General features: G+C 53.9%; 3 protein-coding genes across 10 annotated transcripts in view; 2 read left to right on the top strand and 1 right to left on the bottom strand.

Moving 5' to 3' along the window:
- Positions 1–382: 382 nt before the first annotated feature.
- Positions 383–4,097, bottom strand: ZNF296 (zinc finger protein 296). Its single transcript, XM_019754820.3, has 3 exons — positions 3,803–4,097; positions 3,441–3,590; positions 383–1,490 (listed from the first exon to the last, which is right to left on the bottom strand). Exons 1-3 carry the CDS (start codon positions 4,095–4,097, stop codon positions 484–486), a joined length of 1,452 nt encoding a protein of 483 aa, XP_019610379.2. The 3' UTR covers positions 383–483.
- On the top strand, positions 4,038–14,491 carry GEMIN7 (gem nuclear organelle associated protein 7). 8 transcript variants are annotated; one of them, XM_074314158.2, is made up of 5 exons: positions 4,062–4,175; positions 9,620–9,871; positions 10,002–10,125; positions 11,881–11,956; positions 13,748–14,491. In XM_074314158.2, the coding sequence occupies exon 5, from the start codon at positions 13,756–13,758 to the stop codon at positions 14,149–14,151; it is 396 nt and encodes a 131-aa protein (XP_074170259.1). In that variant the 5' UTR covers positions 4,062–4,175; positions 9,620–9,871; positions 10,002–10,125; positions 11,881–11,956; positions 13,748–13,755; the 3' UTR covers positions 14,152–14,491. The 8 variants fall into 8 exon arrangements, with proteins under 8 accessions (XP_074170260.1, XP_019610388.1, XP_074170256.2 ...); XM_088800109.1 differs by having other exon boundaries at positions 4,154–4,175; positions 9,671–9,871; XM_074314159.2 differs by lacking the exon at positions 9,620–9,871 and having other exon boundaries at positions 4,038–4,175.
- A 1,560-nt stretch (positions 14,492–16,051) lies between these two features.
- PPP1R37 (protein phosphatase 1 regulatory subunit 37) overlaps positions 16,052–17,545 on the top strand; it is a 41,169-nt gene continuing 39,675 nt past the window's right edge. The window contains exon 1 of the mRNA XM_074314151.2: positions 16,052–16,614. Coding sequence (XP_074170252.1) covers positions 16,413–16,614 — 202 coding nt within the window. The 5' untranslated portion in view covers positions 16,052–16,412. The remainder of the gene's footprint in view (positions 16,615–17,545) is intronic.

Genomic DNA, 17,545 nt, shown 5'->3' with positions numbered 1-17,545 from the left:
AGGCCAGCTGGGAGGGATCTTGCTGAGGTTAGAGGACAGGCGCCAGTGCTGTCCTTATGGGAAGCCCGGCCTGAGTCTGGGTGGCTGCAGCTCAGTGAGGGCAAGGGGTTGATTCGGTGGGAAAAGGGCTCAGCACCCACATGAGGACGCGCCAGGACTTTGCCCAGGGCCTCTGGTGACAGGTCCAGGCCTCTCCCCGCCCTCGCCCACACCGGGAACCGGGAGCACGGCTTTCTGTGCCAGTCCTACTGTGCCCCAGGCACTGGGGGCTGGCCTTGCCCCTCACCCCCTCATTCTAAACCGGTCTGTCCAGCCGTCCACCCCAAGGACGGGAAGCCTCTTGCCCCACCTCAGATACCCCAAGAAAGAGTCCACACGGGTGTAACGAGGGGGAGGGAGGATTTATTCACAGCAGGTTAAGGACAAGGTCAACAGACCTGGTGGCAGTGGCACCAGGGACAGCAGGGAGGCCATTCGCGCCACTCAGGCTTCCCCGCCTGCCTCAGGGTGCTTCTGCCGCAGGTGTTTGTCCAGGGTGGCCCGCAGGCCGAAGGGTACGTGGCAGTGGGGGCACTTGAAGCGCGCGCCACCAGGCCCCAGGCCATGCATACGGCGGTGGCGGTTAAGCTTACTGCTCTGGGCGCAGGCGTAGGGGCAGAGCTCGCAGGCGTAGGGCCGCTCCCCTGTGTGCGAGCGCCGGTGCACTGTCAGGTTGCTGCTGTTGGTGAAATGCTTCCCACAGAACTCACAGCTGCCCCCAGACCCGCGGCTCTTGCCCACTGGCTTTGGCGTCTTCTTGGGCGACATCTTTGGGCTCTGGGCAGGGTCAGTTCTCTCTTCTTCCTTGATGGCGACTCCCCAGCCGTCCCCACCAGGGCCCGCCTGGGCCCCACCACCAGGAGCCCCAGGTTCCTGCATACCTGCTGTGGCAGCAGCTCCGACCCCTTCCCCACCACCGCTGCATGGGATGGTGCTAGCTGGGGCCGCAGCATGGGCGGCGGGCTCTGGAGGGGCAGCTGGCTCTGGAGGGGTGGCTGAGGCCTCTTCCTGACCGGCATCGGCCATGTAGGGGCTCTGGGGCTGCAGCTGCTGGTGGGTCTTCTTGTGGCGGTTGAGCTTGCTGCTCTGGGCACAGGTGTAGGGACACTGGTCACAGGCGTAGGGCCGCTCACCTGTGTGCGAACGCATGTGCACCTTGAGGTTGCTAAAGGAGCTGAGGGTCTTCATGCAAACTGGGCAGGTGGGGATCCTCCGGGGATGGCTGCTTGCCCTGGGGCCCTTGGCCCCCACTTCTGGCCCCAGCACTGCAGACACTGCAGACACAGCGGCAGCCACCTCTGCCAGGCCCAGCAGTGGGGCCTCTGGGGCCTCAGGTTCTGTCTGGTAGATGGACAGTCCATGGTCCCGCTGGGCGTGGCACAGCAGCTTCCAGGCCCTCTCAAACTGCTGGCCACAGCGGAGGCAGATCAAGGCCTTCAGGTCTTTGAGTTCTGCATAAAGAAGGGGCGAGTGTTAGTGTGATGGGTAAAAGGCATAATACTAGTTGCAGGTCACAGTTGCCAGTTGGACACCTTCTTTGGGAAAGGCTCTATTCCAGGGCCTGAGAACACAGTAAGAGGACAGTAAGAGAACACACAGTAACTCCCTGCCCTTGGGAAGCTGAGGTGGGGGGACAGACAAAAAGCAGGAAAATCTGGAGTGAATGGTAAGTACGTGAGGGTGGTTTTCTTTCTCCGTCTTGGAAAATCTTCAAAAAGAATGAAAAGTTAAAGCAGAGTGAGGGATGGGGTGGGGTAGCGCTATTTTATACTGGGGGGTGTCAGGAAGTCCTCGCTGAAAAGGTGACCAAAATCAGTGTGCTAGGTGCTGGGCCATGCCTCAGCTCTCACAACTTTCCTTCAAGATGGGAAATAAGACTTCCATTTTCCAGATGGGAAAACAGGCAGAGACAGTTCCCCAAGGTCACATAACTTGGAAGGGGTGGACCATGGGTTTTAATCCAGAAACCTGGGGAGTGGGAGACAGGTTTTCAAAGGTTGTTGGTTTAATAAAAACTGCTCTTGATTACTGAGTGGGTTTCTGTCAGTCCCCACACTCCTGGGTTCCATGCCTTACAGAAAAGGGGTCCAAGGTCTAGAATGCGGAAGAAGGCTTAGCAGCCACCTACTGAAGCGTGGTGGTGGTAGCAAGCGAGATCCCCTACCCTCTGCATGGACCCCCAGTTGAGAGCCTTCCAAATGTGATATTTTCTCTAGGCCCTCCAGGCACTATCAATAAGTACTTCCTAGATCTACTTGCAATTGTTTTTCAAATGTTAGACAGTCTTGGATGGAGGTGGCTTTCCTGATACAACACCAGGGTCAAGAGCACAGGCAGGAGCTGGAGAGCGTCCCCCAGCCTGACTTCGACCTGGCTCTCTTCCCTAGCTGTGGTACATGGGCAAGAAATACCTGTCTGAGCCTCAGTTTCCACATTTGCTAGAATACGGGGGACCTAGGGGGTCCTCTCCCTCCTAGGTCCCCCGTTATTGTGACCTCGAATGGGGAACAGCTGAAAGCTGTTACATGGGTCCATGTAAACCCTCAGTAAACATTAGCTGAGCCCATAATTCTCCAATTCCAGGAGTCTCAGTGTTTTTGTTCCAATAATCCCATCACAGCTCCGCCCTGCTCCCATTCTGCAGTTGATTCCATCACAGTAACTCCTTTCTCACTACAGGACCCTCCCTGAACATAATTCCATTTCCCAAAAATCCCAGGAGCACACGGGCTGGGGGCTGGAAATCATAGGTTTGGCTAAGCCCTGTAGCTGACGCTGACCAAAAGCTCACCATGGGTCTAGTACCATGTTAACGGTTTAATTCCGCCCCAGATGCCCAGACACTAGGACCTGGCTCAAACCAGGGGGTTCCCAGCAAGCCCGGCTGGGAGATTCCATCGTGGGGAGGCCAGAAGCCCCTTCCCTGGCTCTGAGCAAATGCACAAGCACCTCAAACAAGTGATAAGGAGTTGGAAGGGGTGGCAACACCTCCCTCCAGCTGGCCTCAACCCCCCTCCCCCAGGCTGCTGCCCTCCCCAGAGGTCCCCCCTACTGCCACTCTGGTCCAGCCACCTGGCCAGTTATTTCTGGCCAAGGGGAAGGAGAAGTGAAACCAGATTGGGGGTGTGTGTGTGTGTGTGGCAAATCCCCAGACCAGTCTTCTGGGGCTGGCCACACCCTGTGTGCCGCCTTCTCTCCCTGCCCAGCCCCGCCCCCACCCCTCACCACCACTAGTCCCAGCCCTAGGACAGGGCAGGCCCAGGCCACGCCTAGGCTGCGCCCGATGGGGTGCGAGAAAGGGGAAGTAGTGCTCACTGCCCCGCCTGTCCAGCTCAGCCCCTTCACCCACAGGAAGCCGGGCCCTTGAACTTGAGAGGGGTCTGCATCCCGGCTTTACTCACCTGAGCCCTGGCAAGGGCTGGGGCCTCTATAGAGCTGACAGCCCAGCTTCTTGTGGTCCATGAAAGCAGTGATGGCCTTCAGCGGGAAGGTTTGCAGGCAGCGGCCGCAGGTCAACATATCTGGGTGTTTGTCGGTCCAGGGCTGGCGGTCTGCAGGGAGGAAGCGGGTGGTGAGCGTGGGGTGGGGCCAGAATGGGGGCTGGGGGTTCCAAGGGAGAGGGGAAACCCGAAGGTCAGAAGAAGGCCAGGACCCAGCAACGGAAATACGGCAGGAGTAGGGGCGGGGGACGGTGCCCGGAGGAGGGGATCCCACCCGAGAATGAAAGGGGAGAGTGGTGGGGCTCGGGACAGGGGGCGCTCACCCTGAGGGTTCAGGATCAGAGGCGTCCACCGTGCCCACTGGTTCTGCGAGCCGATAGCGTGGAGGCTGCCGGCGGGCACTGGGCCGGGGGAGTGGCAGGGTTCGCCCTCGAACCGCCCCGGCGCCGGCACTTCCTTTGGGGAGAAGGGCCCCAGCCCCGGAACCTGTAGGAGCCAAGGGTTTGGCTCCGGCTTCATATCGATGACCAGGTCCCGCATCTCCGTTTCGTCGTCAGAGTTGGCGGCGGGCACGGGGTCTACTCGGCGGGGCGTACAGCCGGCCTTGCGGCGGGACATGAGTCGCGGCCCGGGCGAGCTGGCGGGCTGGCGGGCGGAGGACACGCGAGCCGTGTGCGCTCACAGCGAGGCGCTCAGGTGAGTGACTGCGGCGACTGGCCGCGAACTTTTACACGTGCTGGCCCAGCCCGTGACTCCGCCCACTGGGGCGGGGCCTGATGGAAGAGGACCCTTAGGCTTCGAAGGGGCACCACGGTTGGACGAATTCAATCAGGGCAGTGCCCACTGCGTTTGGCTTAGTGACCACACCTTAATGACACTGAGTTCACACAGCCGCTCATAGAAACAGCCATTCCGGATTCCGTTTTAGGGCTGGTGAAACTGAGTCACAGGGTCCTCACAAACACCCCCAATCGAGAAAATGGTAGGGGCCACGTTTCTAACTAGGTGCCTAACAGTAATATGGACTCTTTCAGTAAATGCACTACAGTAAAAATTCACTGGGCAAACATTTGTTGAACGCCTACTGTGCGCCAGGTCTTGGGTACAGCGGTGAACCGAACACGATAATCCCTGCTTGGTCTCCTCCAGTTTATCGGTTGGGGAGCCGACGGTCAATTAGCTTAACCATGTAAAAATTCAAAGAGCCTTCCGGGGTGACAAGTGCTACGTGGAGCCAAATAAATCTAAGAAGGGTTATAAAGAGACAGGGTGACTGGGATGGGGGCCTCAATTTTTTCCCCTGCCAGGGAAGGGTATGGTGGAATTGAGACCTGAGGGAGGTGAAGGAGCCAGCCAGTCAGCCTCTGTGTTCAAGAATAACAAGGACGGGGGAGGGGAGGGAGAAGGAGGGGGTGATTGAATTCTGTGAGAAAATGAGATCAGCTCCAAGAGGGCCTTTTGACCACTTTAGTCTTTTGGTTTCTGGAGACTCGAGCCTTGGGAGGGGTTTGGGAGGAAGAGGATTGGGGTCATATACATCTGCTCTGCTCCTACACCTGGAATCTCCATGAAAGCCAAATAGCCAACTGTCTTACCTCCCTTCACTCGGGCCTCCTTGAACTTCCCTCCTCAAAGAAGCTCTCTCAGATCACTGTTTGAAGTGGCATCAACACCCTGCCCCACCCTCCAACCCTTACAAGTTTTCTTCCTGGCATCAGCCACATCATAATACAGAACACTTTCTTGACTGTCCTCCCGCTCCCCAAGCACACACACAAGGCCCCTGAGGTCAGGGCCAATCTGTCCTCCCCCACGTGTACCCAGCCCAGCACTGAGTGAATTTCACATGCTAATCTCTTGGAGTGCTGCTCCAGGCCCCAGGGTTCCTCATATTGTTATTCAGGTCTCGGCTCAATTGTCCTCTTGCAAGCCCAGGGCCTCCCTGACCACAATATCTAAAGTAACCACGCCCTGTTGAAAGCCTTACACTTTATACTCCATGACCTCCGCCTGTCCCATTTCCTCCTGGGCCTCAGTTTCCCCATTTATTACCTGGGTTGGCTTCTTCACTGCCACCTTCTCTGAGCACCCAATTAAAGAGGCTCCCCAACCCTGCTTCCCTCAATTCCACTACGCTTATTTTATTACTTTTACATCACTCAACAAGTCCTAAAGGATCTTGTTGATGTATTTGCTCATATATATTCTATTCTGCCCAACCAATAAACTGGGGGCGGCCAGGCAGGGATTATTGTGTTTGGTTCACTGCTGTACCCAGTTGGCTAATGTAATTTTGTTATCTAATGTAATTTTGTTCGCAAATAGAGCCCCTATTCCTTCATAGTTCAGTCAACAAATATGTATTGAGCTCCTGCTGTGCACATTCTTTCAATAGATACTTGCAGAAGGCCTGTGTGCCAGGCACTAGACCTTGGGGATCTAGTGGGAAGCAGAGGCCCACAAGGCCTCAGCCTTAGTGACTGTGTTGAAGAGGTGAATGCTGTCTAAGGGAGGTTCCACAGCAACTCCGCCCAGCCGTTCTGCCTTTCAGGGCCTCAGTTTCCTCCTTTGTAAAATAGGGCTGCAGGGAGGGCTGCAAGACAAAATGACTGCCTCGGGTCCGTCCCAGTTGCTGATCTCCAAGGCTTTTTCTTGGTGCCTGGCTACCGAAAGCATGATCTCAAGGTTTCACGTAGGGAAGGTGGTGTTGGGGAGGAGGGTGCACGTGTAGGGGGGTGGGGGAGCAAAGACCAAGCTCTGTCCTTAACCGCTCTCTGAGTCTCATTTCTTCTGTAAAATGGGCATCCTGGACGCCACTACCTCGCAGACCGTGGATAAGATCCCAGCGCCCGGCCATGCCCCCGGCAGGGTGATGTCCCGGGGCTGTGCTGCTTCCGAGCCCGCGAGCCCGCCCGCGACCACGTGGGGCAGCGGCGGCGGCGGCGGCGGCGGCGGCGGGCGGAACGCAGGCTCGGCGGCGCGCTGCCAGCCGGAGCCACTGCAGCCGAGCGCCGGCGGAAGTGGGGGCGCCAGCCGCGCGGACCTCGGTGAGCGCAGGCTGTTGGTGGTTGGTGGCGGGCACTTTGTCTCTCCCGGCCCGAGCCCCGGTCTCCCACCCCGCGGACAAGACCCGAGTGGTGGGTAGAGGCGGGTCCGCGCCTGCAGTGCTGGGTGCGGGAATGTTCCAGTTCCCGAACCCCTGCACCGGGGACTCGGGTCGGAACGCTGGAGCGGGGACAGCCCGCGCTGGGGGTGGAGTGGGGAGTCGGGGAGCGGAAAATAATAACTACGGTAATAACAGTAATAACGGCAGCAATCAGCAGATCCCCGCATTTCCCCAGGTGGAATCACCGGCCTAATCTGAGCTGGGAGGTGGGAAGAACGTCCAGCTCTGGGCTGGGTGGTCAGTGGACGCCTGGGGGCCCGGAGCACCTACTTAGTATAAGAAAAGGAGAGCGATGGGTGGTCAGGGAGGAACTGAAAGCAAACTGACCAACCCAGGGGACGGAGGGGAGGGAAAGGGCCCTGCGCTTGGGGTTTCTGACCCTCTCAGGAGGCTCCGTTGAACTAATTTGCATCCAGACGGGGCAGCCCATGGCGGTGTGTGGACATGCCACCACCTTAACTAGGTCTAGGGGCCTCCTTGTTCACCGGGTAACTCTGCTGGTTCCCTACCCTGGCAATTGAAGAGTTGACTAAACGTTTGTCCGCGAAACTGGTTATCCATTCTCATTTTGTTGAAACTGAGCACTGAGGCTCCAAAGAGGGAGGTCTGTAAGTCTCCTTCCCCTGCCCTTGACCCAAGTGATGGGCTCTTGGGTCAAACTAATTAATTTTCCGAGTAGTTGGGGATGGATTTGGATGTTGTTCCTTGTCTTGGAGACTTGAAAAGATAAAGGACTCTAGGGTCTGGTCACCAGGGAGACTGGATGGATAATGCCTGCTTTTGACTTCTTGGGCACATCCTATGTGACCTTCCTTAAACCAGTTTCTTCTCAGGTCACACCTTGGTTCCAAACCTCCAAGGGCTCATCAGTGTTGGTTAAAAACACCTGCCCTTTTGCACAGGGCAGGGGCGATGGCCTCGCTCTGTTGTCAAACCCATTTGGGTTTGCTGCTTTTCCTGCCACTCACCAGCTTGCACCCAGCAAATGGTTTGACATCTCCCAGCTCCAGTTTCCTTTTCAGGAAAATGCGGATTGCACTAGTATGACAAAATCTCCATTTGTTTCCCCCCCCCCCCATAACAGAGAGAACAAGGCCCTGTACTGGCCCACCCTGAATTCTGTTTTATCCAGGGATTTAATGTAATTCTTTGGCCACTTGCTTAATTTCTATCCGTCCTTTATTAAGTACTAATCCTAGAGACCAAGTTGTTTCTCTTAAAACACTCAAGTGTTAACCTAGGTTGGGGGAAACCCCTGGGGGCTGATGACCCTTGACTAAGCTTGGAGTGCAGTGGTCAAATACATCAGAAAATGAATATATCCTATTAATCCCATTTACTGTGGTTTCCCCTTTAGGCAAAAACCTGGGAGCCTTCCACTGACTGCTGTTTCCCTCAGTCCATCAGCACATAGTGAGGGCGCTCAATTTTCAAGATATACCTGAATCTGACTACTTCTCCCACCCTCACTGTTCCCACCCATTCTAGGCACCTTCTTCATCCAGCTGGACCACTGCAGTGTCTTCCTCCCTGAGTTCCCTGCTTCTCCTTTTATCCCCCACCGTCCATTCTCTGTGCAGCAGGCAGAAGGGATCCTGTGCAAACCCGAAATCAGGTCCTGCCCCTCTTCTGCTCAGAAACTCCCATAGCTCCCGTCTCACAGCATTGAGACCCAAGTTCTCACCATGGCCCTCAAGGCCCCTGCATGTTCTGCCACTGGCCTCCTTGCTAAGTCTGAGTCACCCTTCCATAGCCTACATTTGCTGTTCCCGCTGACTAGAAGGCTTTTCCCATCTCCACAGAGCTCAATTCCTTGTTCCATTTAGGTCTGTGGTCACAGGTAACCTCATCAGAGAGATCTCTCCTGAGCACCTTTCCTAGAAACCAGCTCTCGACTACCCCCCAGGCTGGGCCAGACATCCCCTCTGGGCTACTGAGGTCCTGGGACGCCATTATTCCATCCTTCTTCACCCTGGGTCATCATTGTCTAGAGATAAGGCTGTGTCACCCACTGGACTGTACCGGGCAGGGCTGGGCTGTTTCACTCACAGCTGTGTCCCCAGCACCACCCAGCATGGCCCGAGCACAGAGCAGGCACTCGGATAATGTGAATGGGTGAATCTTTACATTCCTTCAAATATTTACAGAGCTCCCCCTGTATGCCAGGCTGTACATGGGGCTGGGATGGACTTGTGAAGTAATCAGACATGTCTCTTCTCTCAAAGGCTTATATTCTGTGGCAGGACAGTGGACAGGAAAACAAATACATTTTGTCAGGAGGTGATGGTGCTATGAAGAAAAGATAATGCGGGGTGAAGGGGCTACTATTGTCCTCCCTGTAAAGGTAGTGTTTGAACAGCCACCTGAGTGAAGTGAGGGAGGAAGGTGAGCCATGTATGTGCAAATACATATATGTCTTCCATCCGGAAGAGGGTCCTAGGCACCACTGCCTAGGTGTTAGGTGAACAGCACATGCAAAGGCCCTGAGGTCGGAATGAGTTTGGCGTGTTCAAGGACCAACAACAGTGAGCAAAGGGTGGAGGGGCAGGAGATGAGGTCAGAAAGGTGAGGCCTTGTAACCTTTGTAAGGACTTTGGCTTTTGCTCTGGGTGAGGTGGGAGCAGAGAAAGGATGTGATCAAACTTAGTTCTAACAGGATCCCTCTGACAGCTGTGGGGAAGAGCTTGTGGGGTGAAGATGGAGTCCGGGAGCCCAGTGGGGAGGCAACTGCAATAGTCAGGTGGGAGGTGCTGGTCGCTGGCCCAAGGAGGGGGCGGAGTAGGGGGTGATGAGAAGTTGCCAGATTCTGGATGCATTTTTTTTTTTTTTTTTTAAGATTTTATTAGGGAAGGGGAACAGGACTTTATTGGGGAACAGTGTGCACTTTCAGGACTTTTCTCCAGGTCAAGTTGTTGTCCTTTCAATCTTAGTTGTGGAGGGTTCTGTTCAGCTTCACGTTGTTGTTCTGTCTTAGTTGTGGAGGGCGCAGCTCAGCTCCAGAACCAGTTGCCGTTGCTAGTTGCAGGGGGCACAGCCCACCATCCCTTGCGGGACTCGAGGAATTGAACTGGCAACCTTGTGGTTGGGAGCCTACTGGCCCATGTGGGACTCGAACCGGCAGCCTTCGGAGTTAGAAGCACGGAGCTCTAACCGCCTGAGCCACCAGGCCGGCCCTCTGGATGCATTTTTGAAGGTGGAGCTGACAAGCTTTACTGATGTACTGAAGGTGGGTGGTAGAGAAAGCCAGGAATCTAGGACCCTCGGATGTCCTTTGCCTGTGTAATCACCAACCTCCCCCCAGAGATTCTTCCTTCTCCCAACACCCTAGGAGATCTTTTTTATGCTTCATGTCACAGATGAGGAACCTGCTCAGGGAGGCTGCTGGTCGCGTTGCGGTGACCTGCTGGGATCCCTGGTGGTGAATCAGGCTGGAACCCACGGATCTCCCTGCCTCCACAGCCTTATCCTCTGTCCCGGGCGGTAAGCTGTGGCCCCGCCACCTCGTCTTGCATGGCCCATGAGCTAAGAGTGAGTTTTACATTTTTAACACGTTGTGTACGGTGGGGTTTAAATCCCTCGTGAAGATTCTCGTGATCCGTACGCAACGTGTTAAGTGGTAGAAAACTTAAAAAAAAAATGTGTGGCCTGTGAAATTATATAAAATTCAAATTTCAGTGTCCCAATAAGAAAGGTTTCATTGGAGCACATCCATGTTCATTGTCTACATTTTGTTTATGGCTTTCCTGCTGCTATGGCAGAGTTGAATAGTTGTGAGAGACCCTGTGACCCACAAAGCCTAAAATACTTACTGTCGGGGCCCTTTACAGAGAAAATCACTGGCTTTTGCTAATAAGGATATGATTTGAGTCCCCAGTGGGGGTGTCTGATCAATAGGACTTAGCAACTAGTTACACAGGTGCCTGGGAAAGGTCTGGGTCGGGGAACAGAAAAGTTTGGGGAGTGGGTGACTATAAGAATAGGAGAGGGAGTTCAGATTCCTGCGAGGGAATCTAACATTTTTCCCCCCTCCTTCCGCCCCTCTCCCCCCCACTCCTGTCCCCCACTCCAGTTCAAGCCCATGTTTCTCAGTCTAGTTGTGTAGGACACAGCTCCCTGGCCCTTGCTGGTATTATTCGCCTTGAGCTCCCCCGGCTGAGGCAGTCGGTTGGCTGCTCACAGCAGCTCACAGCCACTCACGATGGCTTCACAGTAGCCCACCACAGCACACAGCCTGGTGGCCACTCATGCTGGCCTCTCCTGGCAGCACACGGTAGCCCACAGCAGCCCCGTGGCAGCTCACGCAGATCTCTGCAGCCCATCTCCAGGGAGAGCCGTTATTCATGATCTTAGCTGTAGAGGGCGCAGTTCACTGGCCCACGTGGGAATTGAACTGGCAACCTGGGGGTTAGGAGCACAGTACTCCAACCACCTGAGCCACAGGGCCAGCCCCGCACATGGGAATCTAACATCTTTTAAGGGACATGGAAGCGTTACAATACACCCCTTACTTTTTAAAATCAGAATTTAAAACTTTTTTCAATAGGTTATACAAACACATGGGACAGAATTCAAGAGGTACAAAAAGGCAGACAGCTCAGAGTCTCCCACTGGCCCTCTTCATGGGTGGAAGGACGGAATGACCAGCGTTAGCAGTTTCCTGGATTCTGTCAAACTGCCCTGTTTGGGGCTGTCCTGATACCCGCCCCTCAGGGATTTGAAAATGTTCCTCCATAGCTGCACCAGCACAATGCTGTATCGGCCCTTTCCATCTTCCCTAGTCTGGGAGGCGCTGACTCCTGTAGCAGTGTAGCTTTACTTTGCGCTTCTCAGGTACTCAATAAGGTTGTGACTACGTCACATACTCAGTAGCCATCTTTATCCTCTCTCCCCATACTTGTTTGTCTGCGTCACTGGTTTTCAACTAGAGACAATTTTTTTTGTCCCCCAGGGGGCATTTGGCAATATCTGAAGCCTTCTTTTTTTTAATGGCTTTATTGAGATGTAATTCTCATACCATGCTATTCACCAATGGAGACAATTTTGGTTGTCACAACTTGGGATGGGGGTAGGGGTCGCTACTGGCATCTAGTGGGTAAGAGACCATGGGTGCTGCTGCCATCCTATACCTGTGCACCAGCCAGTTCTCCACAACACAACAAAGAATGATCCAGCCCGATGTCAGTAGCACCGAAGTTGAGAAACCCTGTTCTACAGCGTTGGCACATTTCTCTGCAGGGTCCTTTATGACCAGGAGCTGCAGAGACAGGAAGAGTCTAATAAGAAAAAGGACAATCTCAATCACCTCTAGACCGTGAGTGACCCCGGGATGGGACACTGTGTGCCTAATACTTGCCAGTCACTTCATTTAGTCACTTTAGAGAGGAGGGGACTAAGCCACAGAGAGAAGTGCAGCTGCCTGAAAGATAGGTCCTTCTCTCTTCTTCCTCCGACCCCCAAAGCCAGCATTTCCCTATATACAATCAACATCATAGCAGTGGTGCTTACCATGTTCCAGGCAAGTGCTAAACACTGTACCTTTGTTAGGTCATTTAGTCTTCATGACAACCTTGGGAGGTAGGTCTTTTTATCATCCCTATTTTACAGATGGGGAAACAGAGGAACAGAGCAGTTAAGCAGTTTACCCCCAGGACACACAGCAATACTAATAACAACTGTAACTAAATTTTATGGAGAACCTGGTATGTATCAGGCCCTGTTCTGCCTGAGCCTGTTGAATCCTGATAACAAGCAGAGGCCACAGTTGGTACTATTTCTCCATACAATGGAAGAGGAAGCTGTCTCTGGCTTGAGGTCACCCAGCTAAGCAGCCTGGGAGCTTAATCTCCAGGTCTCTGTGCTACTCAGTGTTCTGGGAGCTGAGGATATGTGGGGGGAAAAAGCAAGATCACTTCCTGTGGGGAGGCAGCCATCTTGCAGAGGAGAAAGACCATAAGCAGAACAATAAATGTACAATATCATGTCTAAGAGGGTCTGTGTGCACAGAGTGATGAAACTGACCAAGGGGATGGAGAGGGATGAGGGGCAGATCTTTAAGACGGAAGTCAGGGAAGGGGAGAAAGAGATAGAGGCAGAGGGAACCGCAAGTGCCCGGGCCTGAGAGAGAGACTGTGCAGGCGTGCTAGAAGACCAGCCAGGAGGCCAGCGTGGCTGGGGTAGTGCGCCATAAAGGGGGTGCTGGCAGAATCTGGAGCATGGGGGCCTTGAGGGCTGTGGTGAGGACTTTGGCTTTGACTTAGGCCACCTGAAGGCTCTGAGCAGGGGAGGGATGTGATCTGACTCATTTCCCTCTGCCTAAGTGTGGGGACAAGGGGAGGGTGTGAAGGTAGAAGGTGAGGGCGTTGGGGTAGCAGTGAGGAGTTGACTTTAATAGTCCAGGCAGGAAGTGATAGTGGCTGGACCAAAATGTTAGCACTTGAGAGAGTGAGAAGTGTTAGGTTGTGAATATAGCCTTTGTTTATCTGTTATGACCTTGATAGTTTTGAAGAATCCAGGCTAGTTTTTTTGTAGAATGTCTCTCAATTTGATTAGATTGATTGTCCCTCATGATTAGATTAAGTAATCCATTCTGTGTCCAGTCCACACACTGTGTCCTGTCTTTCTCTGTGCATCACATCAAGAGGCACAAGTGTCTGTCCCATTACTGCACATGTTGGCTTTGATGCCTAGAGAAGGTGTCCGCCAGGTTTGGCCAGTGGGGGTCCTTTCAAGCTGGCTTTGGTGTGATGGGGAATTTATTGGGGAGATAGCATTTCCTGATGGATTGGATGGGCTGTGTGTGAGAGATGAGAGGAGGTGGGGGTTGGTTCTTTCAGCACATATTTATGGCTAGGAACTGGGGCATAAAGCTGTGATAAAAGCAGACAGAAGTTCCTGCTCTCCTGGGCCTCATGAACGGTGGTGCCTGTTCCTGGGAAGTGGGAGTGGTGGAGGGATGATGCAGATTTCAGGAGGGGTTCAGGAGTTGCGTTTGCGCAGGCTGAGTTGAGTTGTGGTAGATAAGCTTTTGGCTTGCAGCCTTCACTCTTCCTGTCATCCCACCTCCCCATGTAATGGCTCCCTGCTCTTCTTCTTCACCCAACAGCCAGGAAAATGCAGACTCCACTGGCCAGTCCTGTGCCTGTGCTCCGGCTCCCCCGGGGCCCTGATGGCTTGAGTCGAGGCTTTGCCCCTGATGGACGCAGGGCCCCCCTGAAGCCAGAGGTTCCTGAAACCCCGGAGTCTTCTGTAATTCATGAATGTCGGGAATCCCAGGAACAGCAGGCCCGAGCTGCCCTCCGGGAGCGCTATCTCCGAAGCCTGCTGGCCATGGTGGGTCGCCAGGTCAGCTTCACCTTGCATGAGGGTGTGCACGTGACCGCCCACTTCGGAGCCACTGACCTGGACGTGGCCAACTTCTATGTGTCGCAGCTACAGACTCCGATAGGTGTGCAGGCTGAGGCACTGCTCAGGTGTAGTGACATTATTGCATACACCTTCAAGCTATAAAGACATTGTGGTCACCTTCTGCCTTAGGCCTATCCACAGATTCCCAGGCCTCTAGCTGTTCCGGATCTCTGGGCCTCATAGAGTTTGGAACTCCTTTGGAATTTTGAGTCAAGCTCCAAGCAACTCTGGCTTCTTGGGACCTCCAGGGTCTAGTCAGTAAAATTCTGCAACCTCAGGAGTTCTAGATCCCATTGAAAGGAGTGCTTAAAACGAAAAAAAGAAAGAAAGAAAGGAGTGCTCTACGTCACAGATCTCTAAACTCTATAGTAATGTGGGCCTCATTCCAGTTCCTGAAAGGGGGTGGGGTAGGCTGCATTGGGAATAAAGAAGGCAAATTTCAGAGTGGGAAATTGTTTATTTAAAAAGTTACAAAGTTCAACCACCCGGAAGATACTCCCAAATACTCCCCTCCTGCCAAAGAACCAACTACTATTCCAGGAAAATCTGCCTGTTTTTGTTGTTTTTTAAGTGTACCCCACAGGGATGAAGTCAGATTTAGAACGTGGAAGGGTAGCTGTCCAACTACTGAGTCTGGTGGAGCTGGGCCAAAAAAGGGAGGACACATCAGAAGGCTCGGGGGAACTTAGATTAAGGTGAGGGAATTGGACTGCCCCTAGTCTCTGGGAATGGCTTAGATGATTTGGACTAGATTTCTTTATTGGGTGTACGGGGTTGTACATAGTTAAGGGCATGAGTCGTGCTGGGATACACGGAGGTGCGCTCCCACCTGGGTGGTGTAGACCGCACACCACTGAAGATTTGCTTCCCGGCTCACGTGGGGAAGGGTCGTACCCTGTGCACCGCGCCACTGAGGAAAGTCTGAGAATTAGGGGTTATCGTGAAGCTTCACCTCTTCGTTTGGCTCCAGCGGTGTGGTATGGTGGTCCACATCACTCGCTTCACTTAGCCCTGTAGAGTCTTGCAACAGATTGGCTTTAAAAAAAAGTAATTTCTGCTCCCTTTGTAATTCCACTAACTTCAGAATGTAAGTGAAGATTCCATTCAATATAGATGAGATTTGCTTCGGTTGTCTTCAGTCACGAAAGTGCGGTGGCCTATGCTGCTGAAGGCAAGTGTAAAGTTTCATCTCCCGCGTCCATTCACAACGCCACTTCTGGCGAGTCCTTGGCCTAGCTCTCGAGTTGCCTTGGCAACGACGTCGCTCCTCCCCAAGTCCCCTTTTTTGGTTTTAGCCCCGCCTTTCTCCCCAACTTGCTGGATGAGCTGGGAAAGCATGGCGAAAGTGCGGAGGAGAATATTAATTAAGCGATTCAGTTGAGCACTAGGGGGCGTGGCTTAAGCTCACGCTGGTTGGCTTGGGGCTTGGTGATCTACCTGCTCCATTGCCCCGTATTTTGATTGGCAGATTCGTCCCTTAGTTTTGGAATTCCTTTCCTCGCCCAGTTTTTTTTCTTTTTCTTTTTTGAAGTCAAGACTATAATACTCCTCATGAGCTCATTTATTTTAGTCTATAAATTTAAGTTGTATCTTATATACAAGGCTACCCAAATACAGCGAATTATTGATGAAACTGCAGTCTGCAAGTGGAAGGCTAGAGACTAGCAAGGGGGCATAAGGTTAGTCTCCAGGTAGACGAAGCATTAATCACCTGTACTCATATATTCAACACAGCTCCTGTCGCCCTTCAAGTTCTCCACCCCTTTACTTCTCTCCTTATCAGTTGGCTTAGCCCCGCCAAGCAGATGTTTTTTATTTCTATCAACTCCACTCCCTTCTCTATTTTCTGAGCGCGTGACGAATGTGTGCTGGCCCGAACTTCAGTTATCCAGATGGAGGCGAGGAGGCGGGGTGGGGGCGACTCAGGTTCGCGCTTGCGCGCTGCTCTGGGAGACCGCGTCCATTTCGCCCCTCCCCTCATGTTCTGCAGTTCCGGCTCTGCAGATTCAGTGCTCACGTTTCTTTTTCCAGTGGCTCTTGCTATCTTTTGTTCCCCACTTCAGTAATATGCGAGGCAACTCTACCTGCAAATAGCTTAAATCGATTTTCTGCTTTTCTTTGTGCGCGGCGGGCTCACCGGCCCTTAACGAAAGTGCGGCTGCGAACGAGCAGGCGCACGCGGGGCTCGGGGGAGGCGCGCTCAGGCTCCCGGCGACGACTACGACGACCAGGAGAGCGGACGGAGGCGGCGCCTGAAGCAGCTGCGGAGCCCATGCCCCGGGACGGCGGGCGGGCCCGGAGAGACAAGTCCGGGGCCCGGGGCATGTCCCCGGGGCCCCCGTGAGGAGGCGGCGGCGGCGGCGATGGAGATCCCGCCGCAGGAGGCGCCGCCCGGGCCGGGCGCGGACGGAGACGCCGAGGAGGCCCTCGCCCAGGCCCGGTCTCCTAGTCCCGCATCGCCCCCAGCCGATGGGCGCCTCAAGGCTGCGGCCAAGCGCGTCACGTTCCCCTCCGACGAGGATATCGTGTCCGGAGCGGTGGAACCGAAAGATCCTTGGAGACACGGTAGCTACAGTTCGGGCGCGGGGGCGGGCTTGTGGGGGTCTCGGGAGTCGGTGCAGCGCCCAGCACCGAGGTGGCGCTCAATAAGTTGCACCTAGTGATGATTTAAGGAGGCAGTCATCAGTTTACAGCTGGAGGGTGTTAGAGAGGAGCGGGTGGTGGCTACTGGGTGGGGTAGGTTAAAAGTAGCTAGTTCATGTTCACTCTTCTCCCCGCCCCGAGGGACGCTGAATGTGATCGTTTTAGGAATTAAAAAAATGAGCAATTAAAGTTTGGTGTCTTGGGAGATTGGAAAGGCGGTAGCCTTTGAGTTCATAATTTCCCCAAAGAAGGATAGAGCAGTAAGGAAGGAAGGGCCAACCAACAACGGCGCTGAAAGGTCAGTGGAGGAGTTTATTGGGCCCATGGGGTTGGGAAGGGGTTAAATTCCTGGTCGGCAAGCCTCTGGACCAGAGGTGGTCATTCAGCTCACTTTCTTGGCTGAAAGGAGGAAGAAGAATAAAGTTGGGCTGTGGCTGTAGAGGAGTCGGTAAATCGGGGTGTGGGAAGAGGGAGGCAAGGTAAACAAACTCCCAGAAACGGAGCAGAGGTGGTGGTCAATTTGGGGGTGGTTGAGATAGTCAGAGGACGTGTTAGCTCTTGGCATTGAGAAGAAGAAAATTGACTTCATGCCTCTTCCTTTCCTCCCAAAAAGAGACACAGAACATTGTCGGTCATTCAGGAGCAGATGAAGGGTCTTCCCTGGCCCCCCAGAAAGAGTTGGGAATTGGAGTTGCTGGTCAGTAGAAAGTGAGAACATTGAAAAAGTTTGGTGGTTTGAGGTGTTGGGAGAGGAAGCAAATCCGTGGATTATAGGTCCCCTGGAGAGGGTCAGTCAGTGTTGGAACTGAAAGGGCAGCTAGACGAGTGTCCTTAGCCCATAGGGCTGGGAAGG

Source organism: Rhinolophus sinicus, chromosome 8, assembly GCF_057876585.1.
Source record: "Rhinolophus sinicus isolate RSI-liver-muscle chromosome 8, RSI-T2T, whole genome shotgun sequence".
NCBI lineage: Eukaryota > Metazoa > Chordata > Mammalia > Chiroptera > Rhinolophidae > Rhinolophus > Rhinolophus sinicus.
This window is presented reverse-complemented; position numbering and strand designations above follow the sequence as displayed.

What these genes read in the sequence shown, in the direction of transcription:
- ZNF296 (XM_019754820.3), bottom strand. Translation starts at nt 4,097, where the DNA reads ATGTCCCGCCGCAAGGCCGGCTGTACGCCCCGCCGAGTAGACCCCGTG. An exon ending in TCTGATCCTGAACCCTCAGG is followed by an intron (nt 3,591 to 3,802) that starts GTGAGCGCCCCC and finishes TCCTCCCTGCAG; the next exon opens with ACCGCCAGCCCTGGACCGAC. An exon ending in CAGCCCTTGCCAGGGCTCAG is followed by an intron (nt 1,491 to 3,440) that starts GTGAGTAAAGCC and finishes TTCTTTATGCAG; the next exon opens with AACTCAAAGACCTGAAGGCC.
- GEMIN7 (XM_074314154.2), top strand. Translation starts at nt 4,096, where the DNA reads ATGAGTCGCGGCCCGGGCGAGCTGGCGGGCTGGCGGGCGGAGGACACG. An exon ending in GCTCACAGCGAGGCGCTCAG is followed by an intron (nt 4,176 to 6,058) that starts GTGAGTGACTGC and finishes TTTGTAAAATAG; the next exon opens with GGCTGCAGGGAGGGCTGCAA. An exon ending in ACCGAAAGCATGATCTCAAG is followed by an intron (nt 6,165 to 6,306) that starts GTTTCACGTAGG and finishes ACTACCTCGCAG; the next exon opens with ACCGTGGATAAGATCCCAGC.